This window comes from Lepidochelys kempii, chromosome 6, assembly GCF_965140285.1.
Source record: "Lepidochelys kempii isolate rLepKem1 chromosome 6, rLepKem1.hap1, whole genome shotgun sequence".
NCBI lineage: Eukaryota > Metazoa > Chordata > Testudines > Cheloniidae > Lepidochelys > Lepidochelys kempii.
In genome coordinates, this window is record NC_136385.1 from 126663364 (window position 1) to 126680812 (window position 17449).

Here is a 17449-nt window from a genome sequence, read left to right on the forward strand (position 1 = left end):
ACCTTTTATAAAACTATGTTGTATTTTATCCCAATTACCATCCACCTCTAGGTCTTTAACTATTTTCCCTTTCAAAATTTAAGACCTTGCATACAATTGAGGTCAAACTAACAGGCCTGTAGCTTTTTAAAAATAGGAACTAGATTAGCAATTGCAGTCAGTGTACAACCTGAGTTCACAGATTCATTAAAAATCCTTGCAATTGGGTTTGCAATTCCATGTGCCAGTTCTTTTAATGTTCTTGGATGGAGATTATCCAGGCCCCCCAGTTTAGTCCCACTGAACTGTTGGAGTTTGACTCCCACTTTGGATGAGGTAATTTCTACCTCCATATCCCCATTACCATTAGCCACCGTCCCACTATCCCTAAAATCTTCATTGCCTTAAGTTTTTAAATGAGAGTAAAGTATTTGTTGAGGTGTTGGGCCATGACTAAATCTTTAATCTCCACCCCATCCCTCGGTGTTTAGCAGTCCCACATCTTTTCCTCATTTTTTCTTATTTATAGGACTACAGAACCTTTTACTATTAGTGTTAATTCCCTTTGGAAGGGCCAACTCTGCTAGGCTTTGGGCAGTTCTCACTTCATCCTCACACTTGGATGTCCAAGAGGTAGCTTTCCTTGCTGATCCATCCCATCTTCCATTTCTTATATGCTTTCTCTTAATCACTTGTTTGAGATGCTTGCTCATCCAGCTTGGTCTGCAACCCTTCCCTAGGAATTTTTTCCCCTTGCTCAGGATGCAGGCTTCAGATCGCTTCTGCAACGTTGACAAAGTAATTCCAAGCCTCTTCCACATTCAGAGCCTTGAGTTCTTTGGTTCAGTCCACTTCCCTCACTAATTCCCTAATTTTTTTAAACTTGCTCTTTTGAAATCAAGGACCCTCATTGCAGACCTATTTTTGTTCATCTTTCCATTTAGTTTAATTGGAATTAGGTCCTGATTACTAGAACCAAGGTTGTCCTCTACATCCAGTTCTACTACCAAATCTAAAATGGCATCACCTTTTGTTGGTTCATCAACTGTTTGGTGAAGAAATCGGTCAGCTATCACATACAGGAGAATCTGTGCCCTTCTATTATCAGTAGAACTTGTCCTCCAATCTATATCTGGGAAGTTAAAGTCTCCCATAATCACACAATTCCCAGTAGTATTTATTTCTTTAAAACCATTAAAGAAGTCTCTATCCATATCCAAACTGGATCCCGGTGGTTTGTAGCACACCCCAAACACTATCAGGGGAACATCTAGCAGCTTTCTTCCCTAACAGACTTTATCCATTCCATCACCTATAATTTCTTTAGAGTCCACCTCATCATAAATATACAATGCTACTCCACCACCCAAGCAGTTAGTATGTATAAGAGCATAGATTTCTAGCTACAAAGTTTTAATATGGCCACATGTCTTTGAATCAAGTTGGAAATTAACAGGAAGGGACAAGAAAAAGGAAGGGGCAGAGGAAAAAAAAAGCCCTAGCAGGCTGAGCCATATTGGCCTGGCAGACCTGTACAGGTCCCTTGGTCAAGCAGAGCTTCTTTGTGCCAGCCTGACATACAGAGGGACTGTTCAGTGCTGTACCAAGACTGGATGGCAGTACTGGAGTTGTAAAGGAGAAGTCTCTCTAGGAAGGAAGGAAGGAGCTAAGAGCTGTAAGTACTCCACATAAACACTCGGCACAGGCAGTTACCTCCAAAGTCCCCCATTCGAACAGTCAGAGCACAGGGATGTACCTCTAACCACTGCTTTCAGTTGGCCAGAAGGGATTCTATATTACTCCTTAGAACGATCTTGGTTCGCCTGAAGTTGTTGGAAGTCCCTCTCTCCGAGCATAAAGATAAGAGACCGAACGTGGTTGCCTAATTTAAAAGGAGAGATTATGGAGACATCTGGGTGTGTTGTTACCATGAACCAGTCACATTTGGATATGCTCTTTTTGTCATTAAGAACCATCTACACTCAAGAGTTAGGTTGACGTTGTCACATCCTGACAAAATCTTAGTGTCGATGCAGCGATGTCATCGAAGAATGCTTTCATTGATGTAGCTACTATTGCTTGAGGTAGAGGTATTCCTACAGGAATGGGAAGACCTCTTCCATTGGCACGAGCTGCCTCTACACTACAGAATTATGCCAGCTATAGCTATGTGGCCATATGGTCTCTGTATAAGGTACATCTTTGCTACAATCACACACAGTTCAAGCCCCTGCAGTGTAATAGTACAGGCTCTTCTAGGACCACACCCCAGAAGTGCCCAAAGTTTGCACCAAAATCAAACAACAAAAAATCTTTCAGTCTAACCAAGAGAGGAAACCAAGAACAGAAACTGTGGAAGGTTAGTTTCTTCCCTCCCAGAATGTTAGTGCCCTGATCATAAGGTCACTGACAAATCACAAGGGCTTGCTGGGATGCACTCTGCATTTCCCAGCACAGAAAGGTGGCAGCAGGTCTACTATGTCACATGGTGGTGGGCACTTCCAATTTCTGGAGACTCCTTAGCTGGTGAACCAGGCAGTTTTAACACTGTCCAAGATTCCCACCACCCAGTGAACCCATCCTTAGAGTCATACTGTTGAAGAAATATAGGAGAACCAGATAAAGCTAATGAGGAAAGGTTTAAGGGTACAAGAATGAATGTGGAGCATCTTGGGAGCTCACCGATTAGTGACAGAACTGTTCAGTTTCCTTATCTAGCTTGGATATTTTTGGGATACAAGAACTCCCAGGCTGGGTATGATTTAATTACACTGGAGCAGATGTGCATGTACAGAAGGGGAAGTGGTCTAGTCAGTTCAAGAATTACAAAAAGAGAAACCCAGACAGGTTGGAGGTCATGGATAAGCCAACCTTAGGGATGCAGCCTGCCAGAGGACCTCTTCGCCTCCTGCAAGGCAGAGCCCTGAGTCATATTGCTATACACAATAGGGAGTGATGAGGGCAACACTTGCAAGCAGGCTTTTGTAGAAGGGGAAGCAAGTGGTTGCTGTGGCTGAAGTTACTCACAAGGGGCCTCTCCAGATGATCAAGGCAGGGAGTGACTGGCAGTAGAGGGAGAAGACTTCTTTCAGAACTAGCCTACTAGGAAGATGCCAAGATGGCCACTGGCAGTGGGGTGCGGGTGGAGAAGCTATTTTAGGTTTCATCTGGAGTATCATTGACAGTTCAGTCTCCAAGCTAACTCTTAGATTTATAATTTGGAGATACACCTCTTTGGAGGCATGATTGGGGGGAAAAAAGTGTCCCATTTGAGTCAAATTGCTGACTTGGACATCTCCAAGGAAACCAGATCTCAGACTAAGCCTGATGAAGTTAAGATGAAAGCAGAACCTCATGAGTTGAGATGGAGTAAGGAGAGATGTGGGTTATGTATCAAACTGCTTGTTCATTAGGAGCATCAAAGTACGTAACTAGCTAGCAACAGAAGGAAAACCACAACTGCTACTGCTAAAGCAGCAGGTCTCTGGCGACCAAGAATAAGACTCTCAAAATGAGCGTTGACAAGTTGAACAAGAAAATTACACAGTGGGGCTGGAAGCCCAGAGAGAATCCTAGTCTGTTTTTATTCTGCACTTTGTTGGGGAGGTGGGGGGCATGGAATTGTGTTTTTCAAACAGGTAATTCATACAGAAATAATGTGATTTGTCAGTAGGGGTTTGTGAATTAGAAGCCTAGTACAGTTTACCCTCACACCCCAGCACCACTTTCATCTTTTAGCTCACAAACAATTCAAGCATGAGTTTGATACACCCAGGTCAGCTGGGAGCCACAGTGACATGAGATATAAAAGCATTGAGAGGGGGGAGAAAAAAAAAGCCATGTTTCTACAGGGTCCTAAAGGCCTTGATTATTCAGTCTTCTCTAAGAAAGCCAATGGGTAGCCAGCCTAATCTTCTGCTTTAAAAGAGGTGCTTACCACCAGCTTGCAAGTCAGGTATTTGAATCATGGTGTACTACTTCTACAGCTCCAAAGATGTTACTAGGTGGACAAGGAGGACTTGTGGCACGTTATAGACTAACAAATTTGTTTGAGCATAAGCTTTCGTGGGCTAAAACCCACTTCATCGGAACCATGGAGTGGAAAATACAGTAGAAAGATATATAGTTCCATACCACCCATTCACAGATTATCAAGAACTGAAGGACAGTGTCACCTAGTTTGTTTTAAGTGTCACCATTTAGCAAGTTGTAATTCTATACTAAAGGCCTTGTCAATGCAAGAGTTGCACCCACTTTCTAATTCCATTTAGGAACAGTTTTTAGATTGGAGTGGCCCCCTTGTGGTGGCACCTCTTGTTTCAGATTAAGAGTCCCCTGTATGACTTTAGCTGGGTCATCATGAGCTAAATCAAGGCAGTTCCTTACTGATTAGTTAACAATCTAGGACAATCTTAGAGCCAAAGTAAGAAGTGTAAACACAAGGGGGTTGTTCCAGTCTAACCTTGCCAGTTTCATCTGTAGAGCTCTTGGGTCTCAGCTCAATTCTTCTGGAGGGCAGGTGAACAAATGGTTTAGACCAGGGGTTCCCAAATTGGGGGGTGGGGGGTGTCAAAAGGTTATGACCAGGGTCACAAGCTGTCAGCCTCCACCCCAAACCCCATTTCACCTTCAGCATTTAGAATAGTGTTTATATATGTGTTTTTAATTGATAAGGGGGGGGTCCACACTCAGAGGCTTGCTTTGTGAAACAGATCACCACTACAAAAATTTGAGCACCACTGGCTTAGACATTGCAGGCACTCTCTACCCCTGCCTTCTCAGAAACACCATGGGCCCAGTTGTCCACCACCTTGCACCGAGTGCAGTTGCTCACACTTGTGCAAGCAAATGCTGCTATTCTGACCCACAAGGATTTTACACCCACTTTGCACGACTTTCAGCCTGTGGTCCATGGACCAATGGGGATCTGCAGACTAGGCCTAAAATTTCCAAAGGGATCCACACCCCCACATGAATTTTTTAAATTTTTTTTTTTAAAGAGGGTCCACAAATAAAAAAGGTTGCAAACCAGTGCTCTAGTGTATGTGACTCCAGAGGCTAGTTGAGGCTCCAGCCCCCCAACCAAATATGTGAACATAATTTTTAACAAAGAGACAAGCTATTCTAGATTTCCCCCTCCTCAATTCAAATTCCATAGCTATTGACATTTAGATTAATATTTGTCTTGATGCTAGAACTAGGCAAGGAAAAAAATCAACACCCCTCCTCAAACCCATCTCCCCCGCCCCCCAGTCAGTTCTCCTTGCAAAATAAAGTTTGTCCTTCCCTTTATCTCACCCATTTGAATTTAGTTTGCAATTTCATAAACAGAATTAGCTTTGAAGAAAGCCCGATGCACATAAAACATATTGCAGTATTTAAGTAATTTACACATGTAACAAAAATCTAGGCACATTGTTACCAATATGAGCCCAATTATCCCCTCTTCCCTTTGCCTTTTGGGGACATATTGAATACCTACTAGTAGGTAAATTCGAATTTGGCAGAGAAGACAGCTGTCAAACAACAAATGTTGCATAACCACCTATTTTATTACCCTATGTGTTTATAGCTTTGACAGTTTTTAAAAATTGACAGCTTCACCAGTCTTCAGGGTTTTTGTTTTTTTTTTGGGGGGGGGGGAGAGAAGAAAAGGGAAGAAATGTAGAAGAAACTGTACTGCTCATCTTGTGTGCTATCATGTGAATGCCAATGTCCTAGGGAAAATGAAATCAATTCCCCTGTGACTGAAGCATTTCAGTGGGTTGGAGATTCCTTTGTGAGGGTGTTAAACAGCTGAGAGCTGCAGAGTAAGGCAATCTCAACGATAATAATACAGCTAGCCGGAAAGTATTGCCAGATTAGTTTGTGACTTGCTTCATCAGAGTCCATGCAAAGGGGGAGCCGTTCATCAGAGGCCGGGCTAAGGATAAATATCGGGGGGAATTTGAGGGGGGGGGGTGGATTAGACACACACAAATAAGCTCTGGAGGGAGAGACACGAAAGCCAAGTGACAAACAACAACAAAAGCCACCCAAATGGCCTCGCAGATGTCCCAGTAAATAGTAGCCCATTGTGTTAGGGGCTGAGCAGCGACTCTAGCCCTGAGCCTCGGGTTTGAGGGGTGAGCGCGGGGTCCCTGGAACCTCAGCACAACAAGGGGCAGAAGAATAAACCTGCTAATAATAAAAAAAAAGAGGGGGGGGGGTGAGAGAGAGGGGAAGACGCAGCAACAATAGCAAAAGAGGCTCTAGCTGGTGACGTAATGGTTGGCGACCGTCCAGCCCCTGCTATCACCACTTTATCTAGTCCCCCTTAAAACCTCCCCAACACAACACACAACACAACACAACACAGCCCAGTTGAGCAACGCGGAGGTTATTTGTCTTCCCAAGTGACACTTTGTGTGTGTGTGGGGGGGGGGGGGGGGGAAGGAAATCGAGGCAAATCCCCGCAGCCTCCCCCCTCCCCAGTTCGCTGAATTTGGTAAACACACACACACACACCAAACCACAACAACACCACCACAGCCCAGTTGAGCAACGCGGAGGTTATTGGTCTTCCCAAGTGACACTGTGTGCGGGGGGGGGGGCAAGGAAATCGAGGCAAATCCCCGCAGCCTCCCCCCTCCCCAGCCCCAAGTTTGCAGAATTTGGTAAACACCCCCCCCCCAACCACAAACAACAACACCACCACAGCCCAGTGGAGCAACCCGGAGGTCATTTGTCTTCCCAAGTGACACTGTGGGGGGCGTGTGTGTGTCTCTCTCTCTCTGTGGGCAAGAGAATCGGGGCAAATCCCCGCAGCCTCTCCCCAGATGTGCAGAATTTGGTGTGTGTGTGTCCCCCCCCCCGCCACACACACACACACAGCGCCGCGAGCGGGACCCCCCCCCCCCCCCGCCCCGCACCTACCTCGGCGAAGTAGAGGTGGAGGAGGCAGAGGCTGGCGAAGAGCAGGCAGCCCGGCGAGCAGTGGAGCAGCCAGCGGGCGAAGGGCGGGCGCGGCAGCGGGGCGGCCGGCGGGGCGCCCGGCAGGGAGCCGGCGAAGAGCACGGTGCGCAGCGCCGCCCACAGCAGGCAGAGGAAGAGGCAGAGCGTGCGGTAGCTCAGCCGCTTCTCCCCGGAGCAGAGGAGCAGCCAGAGCTGCAGGTAGGCGAAGAGGAAGAGGGAGCCGTACAGGGCGGTGTGCAGCACCGTCAGCCCCAGCGCCACCGGGTAGGGGACGGCGGGCATCGCCCCGGCGGGGGGGGCAGAGACGGTCCCGCTCATGGGGCGGGGGAGCGGCGACGGGATAAAAGGGGGGGGTGTAAAAACCGGGGGCGGGGAAAGTCCCCCCCCCCCTCACAGCAGCGGCTAAAAACCCATGCAACAAAAGAGCCCGCCCGCCCGCGCCCGGCTGCAGCGCTCCCTCGCTTCGAAAACAACTCTCGGCTGGAGCCGATCAGCTGAGCCAGATTATTTGAGGCGCTCGCTCCGGACGGCGGACTCTTCTCATTGGCTCCCGCCGGGCCCGCCCGCGCCGCTCCCTTCCGCCCTTGCCGGTGGCGGCTGGGCCTGCCAGTCAGAGCCGGCCCGCCCTCCGCGGGCTCTCCGGGCTCCGTTTTGTTCTTGGGTTGCCGCCGCCGCCCGACTCGGTTTCCGACCTCCCTCACTTTGTTCGCCTCTCGCCGCCTGGCTTGTTCTCCCGGCTCAGCGAGCCGCCGCTGTGCGGTGCGCCCTCCCGAGCCGCAGCAGCGCGCTGCCTGGGACTGGGATCAGCTGCGCGGAGACAGGCCTGTGCGGGCGGGCGGGTCTGTGCGGGGGACAGGAGCGGCTCAAGGTCTGCGGGGAGGCAGCGCAGAGATCCCCATTGCGATAGCGGACCCCACAGATCCCCATTATTATAGAGCGTTTGCTGGTGAGATCGCTATAGGGAAGGTCAGCGATCCCCACAGCTGTAGGGGAAGCTCAGAGATCCCCACAGCTATAGGGGTAGCTCAGAGATCCCCACTGCTATAGGGGAAGCTCAGAGATTCCCACTGCTATAGGGAAGGTCAGCGATCCCCATTGCTATAGGGGTAGCTCAGAGATCCCCACTGCTATAGGGGAAGCTCAGAGATCCCCACAGCTATAGGGGTAGCTCAGAGATTCCCACTGCTATAGGGAAGGTCAGCGATCCCCACTGCTATAGGGGTAGCTCAGAGATCCCCACAGCTGTAGGGGTAGCTCAGGGATCCCCACTGCTATAGGGGAAGCTCAGAGATCCCCACAGCTATAGGGAAGGTCAGCGATCCCCACTGCTATAGGGGAAGCTCAGAGATCCCCACTGCTATAGGGGAAGCTCAGAGATCCCCACTGCTATAGGGGAAGCTCAGAGATCCCCACTGCTATAGGGGTAGCTCAGAGATCCCCACAGCTGTAGGGGTAGCTCAGGGATCCCCACTGCTATAGGGGAAGCTCAGAGATCCCCACTGCTATAGGGAAGCTCAGAGATCCCCATTGCTATAGGGGTAGCTCAGAGATCCCCACTGCTATAGGTAATACCTAGATCTCCAGCACAGTAAGGTTTAGCTTGGCCTGGGTCTTTCAGCCCTAACTGTGGAGCAGCACCTGTGTCCTCCTGCTATCAAGAGTGAGCCCTGTTACCTGCGCGCTGGAGGCATCCAGTGCCACCACTCTCGGCAAGAAAGGCCCAGAGACACACAGGAGCGGAGGTAACGCGGGGCTGATGTGATCCCATCCCACCCGTGCCAGAGGAGGGAAGGATGGAGAACTTCACGCCACTGTCCTCGGGGCAAAAAATGGTGTCTGAAACACGCAATAGCGCCTGCCAGGTGAGTGAGGCCCCGAAGCCATCCTGGGGCATGCTCCATTTGATCTATTCACAGTGCAGGGCTTTTCACAGACTCCAGTGGGAGGGTCCCTAAGGCCAGGCCGGACAAGCAGACAGAGGGCAGGAGGCAATGTGTAGACAAGCCAGCTTCAGTCCCTGACCAGGAGCAGAAATTGTTTCCATCCAAAAACATGCATCAGTGAACAGGGGCTTTGCACTTGACTGTAATCAGATGGGACAACATTGGCTCCTGCAGCCTTTGCAACCCAAACCATGCTGCAGGGAGCTGACTTGAGAAGTGAGAACCAGAAAGTGAAAGTGAAACCTAAGTGAAAGTGTCCTGAGGGATATTTCCTTTGTTCCAGCTGCCAGGGAGATGCAAACAGCACTGGGGGTGAGAAGTAAATTAGCTTTTAAACAATTCTAGTCATTTAAAGTGGGGTTGGTAACAGAGGAGAGGGTATAGGATACCCCCTAGAGATTCCCCTACACAAAGGGACAAGTTCAGCTGGCTTTAGGGCTTATGTGCACCCTGGAAATGATCAAAGCAGCTGGAGTGCTTGTATATCTTCTAATTCCCTGTGTGTGTATTTTTGCTTTTCCATTGATTTAAAACCAGTAAGAGGTTAAACAGGAAATGGCATGGGACACACAGATTCCTGGAAAGAGTTGATGTAGAACCCTAGTGTAAATGTCTAACATTAATAATAATAATATTGTGTAGCTCTTATAGAGTGCTTTATGGGCCTGATTCTCCAGCTCCTTAGGTGTAAAGCACATCCATGCAAAGTGTCAGCCTTCTGATTGGGTAGCATTTCACACCCATTCCTACGGAGCTGTATATTCAAAGGGCTGTATACGCATAATCTCACAACTCCCCCATGAAGGAGACAAATGAGTATTTTACAAATGGGGAAACTGAGACAGTGAAATGAAAGGACATGCGTAAGGCTGTGCAGGGGGTCAGTGGCAGATCCAAGACTAAAACTTGGAGCTTCCTCACTCTCACTCAATGCTCTTTCCACTAAACTCTGCAATGTTGGGACACAACCAGTTAACTGAGTGATGCAAACAAACTGGCAAGGACTTTGGTATATTTGTATTTATATTTAACAAAGAGAAACAATTCTGCACCAGCTCTTAACTGCATAAATCTCACAAAAGTGGCTGAAGTCTTTCCTCCTTTAACTCCTCCTCCCTGTTGATGAGTCCCTCCCCCATCCTCTGAGAATGGGGAGCTCTTTGGGGCTTGGTTTTTGGATCTGAACTGGGAGGTGCCTAGCTCAGTGGTGGGAGCTCAGTCAGAGTGAGTACATGTACGCTGTCTACCTTTCTGTTACCAGACTTAATTTACTGTGACAACGTTGTCTTATTACTCCCGCTCCTTGAAAGGGCGGCATGCAAGTTCAATTGCTGGCCAAAGCATCAATGATTTATTCCTTCAGATATAGTTTAGGTAAGACAATATTACCTTCAGCTCTGTTTTGAGCATGGACTGTAAAGGGACTGCTCACCCTGAGCAGGAGTTGAATATCTGTAAAGGCGATAGAATAATTACAGATACCACAATGAAACTACATGGCCAATGCATTTACCAGAGTGCTTGCATTCCCTGTTTCAAAGCGGATGAAATATTAATAAACACTATGTACAAATAGTCTTCTTTAGCCAGAGCATTTTAAGAACTATACATTGTAACCAAAAACCAGCCAGTGAAGAGCTCGGAAGGCAGTGTGTTCTAACGGACAGAGCATTGGTTAAACGTCCGAGACCTGGGTTCTAATCCTGACCGTGGAGAAATTATTTCACCTCTGTGTGTTCCTCTTCCAACCCTTTGTTTTGGGAGCTCTGTGGGGGTGGGGGCCAGGGCTGTTTTACTATGTACAACGCCTTGTGCAATGGGGCCCTCGTCTTAGTTGAAGCATGGGGGATCTACTGTAATACAAATAATAAAGTAACAAATCAGCATGTTGCAGACAGCGTACGTAGGCCCCATTTTCCACTATGGCTAGTGGTCACTGGTTTTGGGTGTCCAACTGGAGACACCCTCGGGGCCTGATTTTCAGGGGGTAGGTGTCTTAAGCTTAATCAACCCGTCCCAAACCACTAATCGCTTTTGGAAAATCACACTGACTAAATCAATCACAGCCAAAGCTGGAGCCAGGACTGGAACCTGCTTGGAAAACATGGTCGTTCCAGTCTGAGTGAAAGGAAAATTGTAAATTGCATTTCTGGTGGAGGCACAACCCATTGGCTCTTGCCAGCTCTTGTTTATCTTTGGAATAAATACTATGGGCCAGATTCCACCCTGAGCTGAACACACAAGCCCCACTGAAATCAGCAATGTACAAGTGTTGGTACCAGAACATAAGAATGGCCAGACTGGGTGTAACCATGCTGGTTCTGGTGGGACCCAACGGAGAGTGCCAATTCAGGACAAATTGCTTCAAGCAGGGCAGTTACAGCCCCAGGCTGGGGTTTTTCCACCTCTAAGGTAGGGTGACCATATTTGAACATTCAAAAAAGAGGACACTCTATGGGGGGGAGGGGAGGGGTATTTGCTCGCGCCCCCCACCCCAACCCTACCCCTTCCCTGCCCCCATTCTAACCCCTTCCCCAAAGTCCCCTCCCCAATTTTGCCCCCTCCCTGCCCCATTGGACCCCTTCCCCAAATCCCCACCCTGGCCCTGCCTCCTCACCACAGTGCGCCGTGTCCCCCCCGCCCCCCCCCCCCAGCCACGCAAAACAGCTGTTTCATGGTGCAAGCGCTGGGGGAAAAAGCGGGCACTTTCTCAAATGATCAGCGTTCACTCTCTTGAATAATCAACTCTTCTTTGTGGAAAAATAATAATGGCAAAATCCTGGACATTTTTAGATATTTAAAAATTCCTCCCGGATGGCGATTTAAGAACCAAAAAGCCGGACATGTCCGGGAAAATACGGACATATGGTAACCCTACTCTAAGGCAAACCAAACCAGCCAGACAGAGAGGACTTTGGTTTTACCCCCCTGGCTAACCACAAGTCACACAAGCAATTTCCTTAGATACTTCAGTTTCCCAGTATCACCATCAGTGCCACTCGTTATGGGGATGAATGGTTATGAAAACCAATACCCCAAGAAAAGCAAAAAGGTTCTCTCGATCCCAAAGGACCAAGCCCCAGACTCAGGTCAATATACAAATCAGATCTTACTCACAAATCACGCTGTTGCCAGTCCTTTAGAATCTAAAATCTAAAGGTTTATTCATAAAAGGGAAAAGATGCAGATGAGAGCTAGAACTGGTTAAATGGAATCAGTTACATACAGTCATGGCAAAGTTCTTGGTTCAGGCTTGTAGCAGTGATGGGATAAACTGCAGGTTCAAATCAAGTCTCTGGAGAACATCCACAGCTGGGATGGGTCTTTCAGTCCTTTGTTCAGAGCTTCAGCGTAGCAAAGTTCCTCCAGAGGTATGAAGCAGGATTAAAGACAAGATGGAGATGAGGCATCAGCCTTTTATAAGTGTAAGAACACCTCTTTGTTCTTACTGTGGAAAATTACAGCAAAATGGAGTTTGGAGTCACATGGGCAAGTCCCTGCATAGTTTGCTGAGTCACAAGGCCTGTCTGCCTTCTCTCAATGGGTCAATTGTGTAGCTGATGGTCCTTAATGGGCCATCAGGCAGGCTAGGCAGAGCTGACACCAACTTGTCTGGGGTATCACGCAGAAGCATAGTATAAGTTTGAAATACAGACAGTAGAGAGCCACTATTCATAACTTTAACTACGAAAATTATACACACATATAGACAGCATAATCATAACCAGCAAACCATAACCTTGTCCTAGACAACTTATTTGACTCCCCTTATACAAGTTTTGTTGCCACTACAGGAGCTTGGTTGAAACAATAATCTATGCGGTCCCAGATTATGTCAACATCATCACACTGGGTCAAACCAAAGGTCCATCTAGCCCAGTATCCTGTATTCCGACAGTGGCCAATGCCAGGTGCCCTAGAGGGAATGAACAGAACAGGTAATGATCAAGTGATCCATCCCGTTGCCCATTCCCTGCTTCTGGCAAACAGAGGCTAGGGACACCATTCCTGCCCATCCCGGCTAATAGTCATTGATGGACCTATCCTCCATGAATTTATCTAGTTTTTCTGAACCCTGTTATAGTCTTGGCCTTCACAACATCCCCTGGCAAGGAGTTCCACAGGTTGACTGTGCATTGTGTGAAAAAATACTTCCTTTTGTTTTAAACCTGCTGCCTATTAATTTCATTGGGTGACCCCTAGTTCTTGTGGTATGAGAAGGAGTAAATTACACGTCCTTATTTACTTTCTCCACACCAGTCATGATTTTATAGACCTCTGTCATATCCCCCCTTAGTAGTCTCTTTTCCAAGCTGAAAAGTTCCAGTCTTACTAATCTCTCCTTATACGGAAGCTGTTCCATACCCTAATCATTTTTGTTGCCCTTTTCTGAATCTTTTCCAATTCCTATATATCTTTTTTGAGATGGGGCGACCACATCTGCACATAGCTCCAAGGTCAAAACACAGTATGTAGTATCTGGACCTGTTCTGCAGGACAGTTGACAGAAAGGAACAGATTCATACTCATAACTGTGCCCTCCAAATATATAATAATTACCCCTTTGGACTCAAGTGAATAATCAATATTCTGGGTCTTGTGGGTTATTTCTGTTAGGAGGAGAAATTGATGTAGTCTGGTATGTCCATGATGCAATCCTGTTTATTTACAAGAATGTACAAAGTCCTATTCCCCTGAATACACTGGGAATCAAACTGTCTCCAGCTGTTTGATTCCATTTGCTTATAGTCCCAAGCCTCTTTCCAGCCAGTACTGTGCCCACAAAGCTCTCTTGTTCTTTGCTTTTTCCTAGGTTCACACTACAAAGTGCTTCTGTCTGTCTGTCTCTGGGGCTTCCTTGCTGCCATCTGTATACGTCTGTGGTGTTTCTGCTCCTTCTCTCACACACAGATCTCCCTCCAAGAATACCTCGCCCCCTGCATTTGCATTCAAACTCCTCCACCCATATAGCGCAGATTCCTGACCAGCTTTGGGCGTGGCCTGTCTTTTGAGTGGCGGCTTCTATTGCTTCAGCTATCTATTGTAGAAAGAAGCTTGATTGTTTTTACACTTATCCTCAATGAAGAGGCAGCTCTTCTACCTTCAGTGAGGTTTCACTCAGCCCCCCAAAAAACAAACATTACTTACACACACACAAATATTAAAGGAACATTATTAAGGTTGCAAAGTCAAGTACTCAAAAGTTAGGAAATGCCAGAACTAAGGTTGCCTGGGCAATCTCAATTTGACCTGCTTGTGCATATGCATTACGAGATAGTCTTTAGTTACAGGATCACATTCTGTTTTTTCCACAGGACCTCTGCCTCATTCAGTGCACAGGATGGACGGTGCTCAGTCAATCAGTAGCTATTCAGTACTTTGTTTTCTCCTTGCTGCTCAATGTGTGGCTCCTAGTCTTTTTTAACTGACCACTATTCAATCCTTGCTTTTTGAAGGCAGAATTATATATTTCCTCATGGGATTTTCTAGGATGTCACTACTCTAGTATCCGAGTGTTTCACAAACATTAATCTATCTTCACAAAACCCTGTGAGGTGCGGGGGTATTAAACCCATTTTACAAATGGAGAACAGAGATATTCAGGTCAAAAGTGTTCGCTAATTTTGGGTGCTCAGTTTGAGACTCCTAGGACCTGATTTTTTCAGAGTACCTAACATTAGCTCTGTAATGCTCTAAGTAGGGCTGTCAAGCAATTAAAATCACAATTAATCACATGATTAAAAAATTAATTGCGAGTAATAGCACTGTTAAACAATAGAATATCATGTGTTTACATATTTTTGAATGTTTTCTACATTTTCAAATATATTGATTTCAATTACAACAGAAAATAAAGTGTGCAGTGCTCATTTTATATTTATTTTTGGTTACAAGTATTTGCACTGTAAAAAAACAAGAGATAGTATTTTTCAGTTCACCTAATACAAGTACTGTAGTGCAATCTCTTTATCATGAAAGTTGAACTTAAATGTAGGATTACGTACAAAAAAACTGCATTCAAAAATAAAACAATGTAAAATTTTAGAGCCTGCAAGTCCGCTCAGTCCTACTCCTTGTTCAGCCAATCACTCAGGCAAACAAGTTTGTTTACATTTGCAGGAGATAATGCTGCCCCCTTCTTGTTTACAATATCCCCTGAAAGTGAGAATAGGCGTTCGCATGGCACTGTTGTAGCCAGCGTCGCAAGATATTTATGTGCCAGATGTGCTAAAGATTCATATGTCCCTTCATGCTTCAGCCACCATTCCAGAGGACATGTGCCCATACTGATGACGGATTCTGCTTGATAACAATCCAAAGCAGTGCAGACTGATGCATGTTCATTTTCACCATCTGAGTCAGATGCCACCAGCAGAAGGTTGATTTTCTTTTTTGGTGGTTTGGGTTCTGTAGTTTCCGTATCAGTGTTGCTCTTTTAAGACCTGAAAGCACGCTTCACACCTCATCCCTCTCAGATTTTGGAAGGCACTTCAGATTCTTAAACCTTTGGTCGAGTGCTGTAGCTATCTTTAGAAATCTCACATTGGTGCCCTCTTTGCATTTTGTCAAATCTGTAGTGAAAGTGTTCTTAAAATGAACAACATGTGCTGTGTCATCATCCGAGACTGCTAGAACATGAAATATATGTCAGAATGTGGATAAAACAGAGCAGGGGACATGCAATTCTCCCCCAAGGGGTTCAGTCACAAATTTAATTAACGTATTATTTTTTTAACGAGCGTCATTGGCATGGAAACATGTCCTGTGGAATGGTGGTAAAGCATGAAGGGGCATACGAATATTTAGCCTATCTTGCATGTAAATACCTTGCAATGCCAGCTACAAAAGTGCCAGGCAAATGTCTGTTCTCACTTTCTGGTAACATAAAGAAGAGGGCAGCATTACCTCCTGCAAATGTAAACAAACTTGTTTGACTGAGCGACTGGCTGAACAAGAACTAGGTCTGAGTGGACTTGTAGGATCTAAAGTTTTACATTGTTTTGTTTGAGTGTAGTTATGTAACAAAAAAATCTACATTTGTAAGTTCAACTTTCATGACAAAGATTACACTACAGTACTTGTATGAGGTGAATTGAAAAATACAATTTCTTCTGTTTATCATTTTTACAGTGCAAATATTTGTAATAAAAAATACACACTTTGTATTCTGTGTTGTAATTGAAATCAATATATATGAAAACGTAGAAAAACATCCAAAATATTTAATAAATTTCAATTGGTATTCTGTTTAACAGTGTGATTAAAACTGCAATTAATCACAATTAATTTTTTGGAGTTAATTGCGTGAGTTAACTGCGATTAATCAACAGCCCTAGTTCAAAGCACATCTTCCATTGACTTCAGTTGTAGCTGAGTGCTCAGCACTTCTGCAAATCATACCCCAGGGCCTCAAGTCAAGCACTCAGAAAATGAGGAACACGCAGTGAGGGAGGGTCCTTCAGACAACAGCCTCCTTCACTGCAGATCCTGATTCATCCCCAGAGCAGGTCCAGCCTATGCACTGAGTGAGGCGAGGGTCCTGTAGAAACAAATAGAATGTGGTCATGTAATTAAAGATCGTATCAAAATGCACAGGGGGAGGAGAATAAGGTTGCCCTGGCAACCTAAATTCTGACATATTCTAACTTTTGCGCACACAACTCTGCAACCTTACTAATGTTTTTAACAAGTTTTGTGTGTGTCATTTCTCAGGTTTTTCTAAAAAAAATAAAAATCCCAGAAATTCCATCACGTGGCATCACATTGAAATGTGCATGGTCGGAACCTTTAGCTCTACTGTACAGATCCATGCCACTTGAGCTAAAGTAGTAAGTGACAGCAGTAGTAGGTTGTCATCCTCTATGTGGACCAGCTCTCGCTGGGGATTGAACACTTTGCCAGTGAGGTTTGCAGATATTTGCTGACAGCAGAGGAATGGTGAGAAGAAGGAATCTTCCATTCCAGGCTCTGGAAAGGTGTGTTCTTCAGTGGGTACAGACTCTTCTGCCCATTCCCCTCAAGCTTGGCCCCTTCTGCCTGGTCCTGGTCCTAGAGTCACCCTTTTGGACTCCCCATCCCATTCTCAGTCTCCCTCTGGCCTCTGCTCTTACTTCCACTCCTTGCCCAACCAGCCCCAGTTCCACCCTTCCCCCACTCACTCTGCCCCCCCCACAACATTGCGCAACCCAAAGGCTCCCTCAGTCTCCCTTCCCGGGCTCCTCATCCAAACTCAGTGCTTTCCTCCCCCCCCTTCCAGCTCCTTCTCCTAATCTCCTCCTCCCCCTCACCTCCTTCCCTTGTCCTACTGGTTCCCAGACCCACACTCCATGCTCAGCTAGGTCCAATCCCCTCCCCAGCTCCTTATCTGATCTCAGTCTCCCCACACCCATTGGCTCCCAGTTCCCACTCTTTTCCTCCTTGGCTCCCAGTCCCAGTCTGTCCCTTGCTCCCATTACCGGTCTCCTTACCCAGCCATTCCCAGTCCTCCTGCCCTCTTGTCCCCGCTCTCCTTGCCCAACCAGTCCCAGTTCAACACCCTGATTTGTCTCTGTCCCCATCCTAGCACCCAGTTG

At 46.5% G+C, this 17449-nt stretch overlaps 2 protein-coding genes across 9 annotated transcripts in view; one reads left to right on the forward strand and one right to left on the reverse strand.

Annotated features, from left to right (window-relative positions):
* Positions 1 to 7420, reverse strand: part of GPR137C (G protein-coupled receptor 137C) — a 34242-nt gene extending 26822 nt beyond the window's left edge. For both annotated transcript variants that reach the window (XR_012159616.2, XM_073350133.2), the window contains exon 1: positions 6895 to 7420. Coding sequence is in view for 1 of the 2 variants with exons in the window: in XM_073350133.2 (XP_073206234.1) it covers positions 6895 to 7251 (357 nt within the window). In the remaining variant the exon portion in view is untranslated. The remainder of the gene's footprint in view (positions 1 to 6894) is intronic.
* Positions 6888 to 17449, forward strand: part of TXNDC16 (thioredoxin domain containing 16) — an 82550-nt gene continuing 71988 nt past the window's right edge. For 5 of the 7 annotated variants that reach the window (XM_073350119.2, XM_073350127.2, XM_073350128.2 and 2 more), the window contains exon 1: positions 7552 to 8795. The gene's annotated coding sequence lies outside the window, so the exon portion shown is untranslated. Of the gene's footprint in view, positions 7132 to 7551; positions 8796 to 17449 lie in introns of those variants that run through there. The other 2 variants (XM_073350120.2, XM_073350126.2) reach the window with 2 other exon arrangements.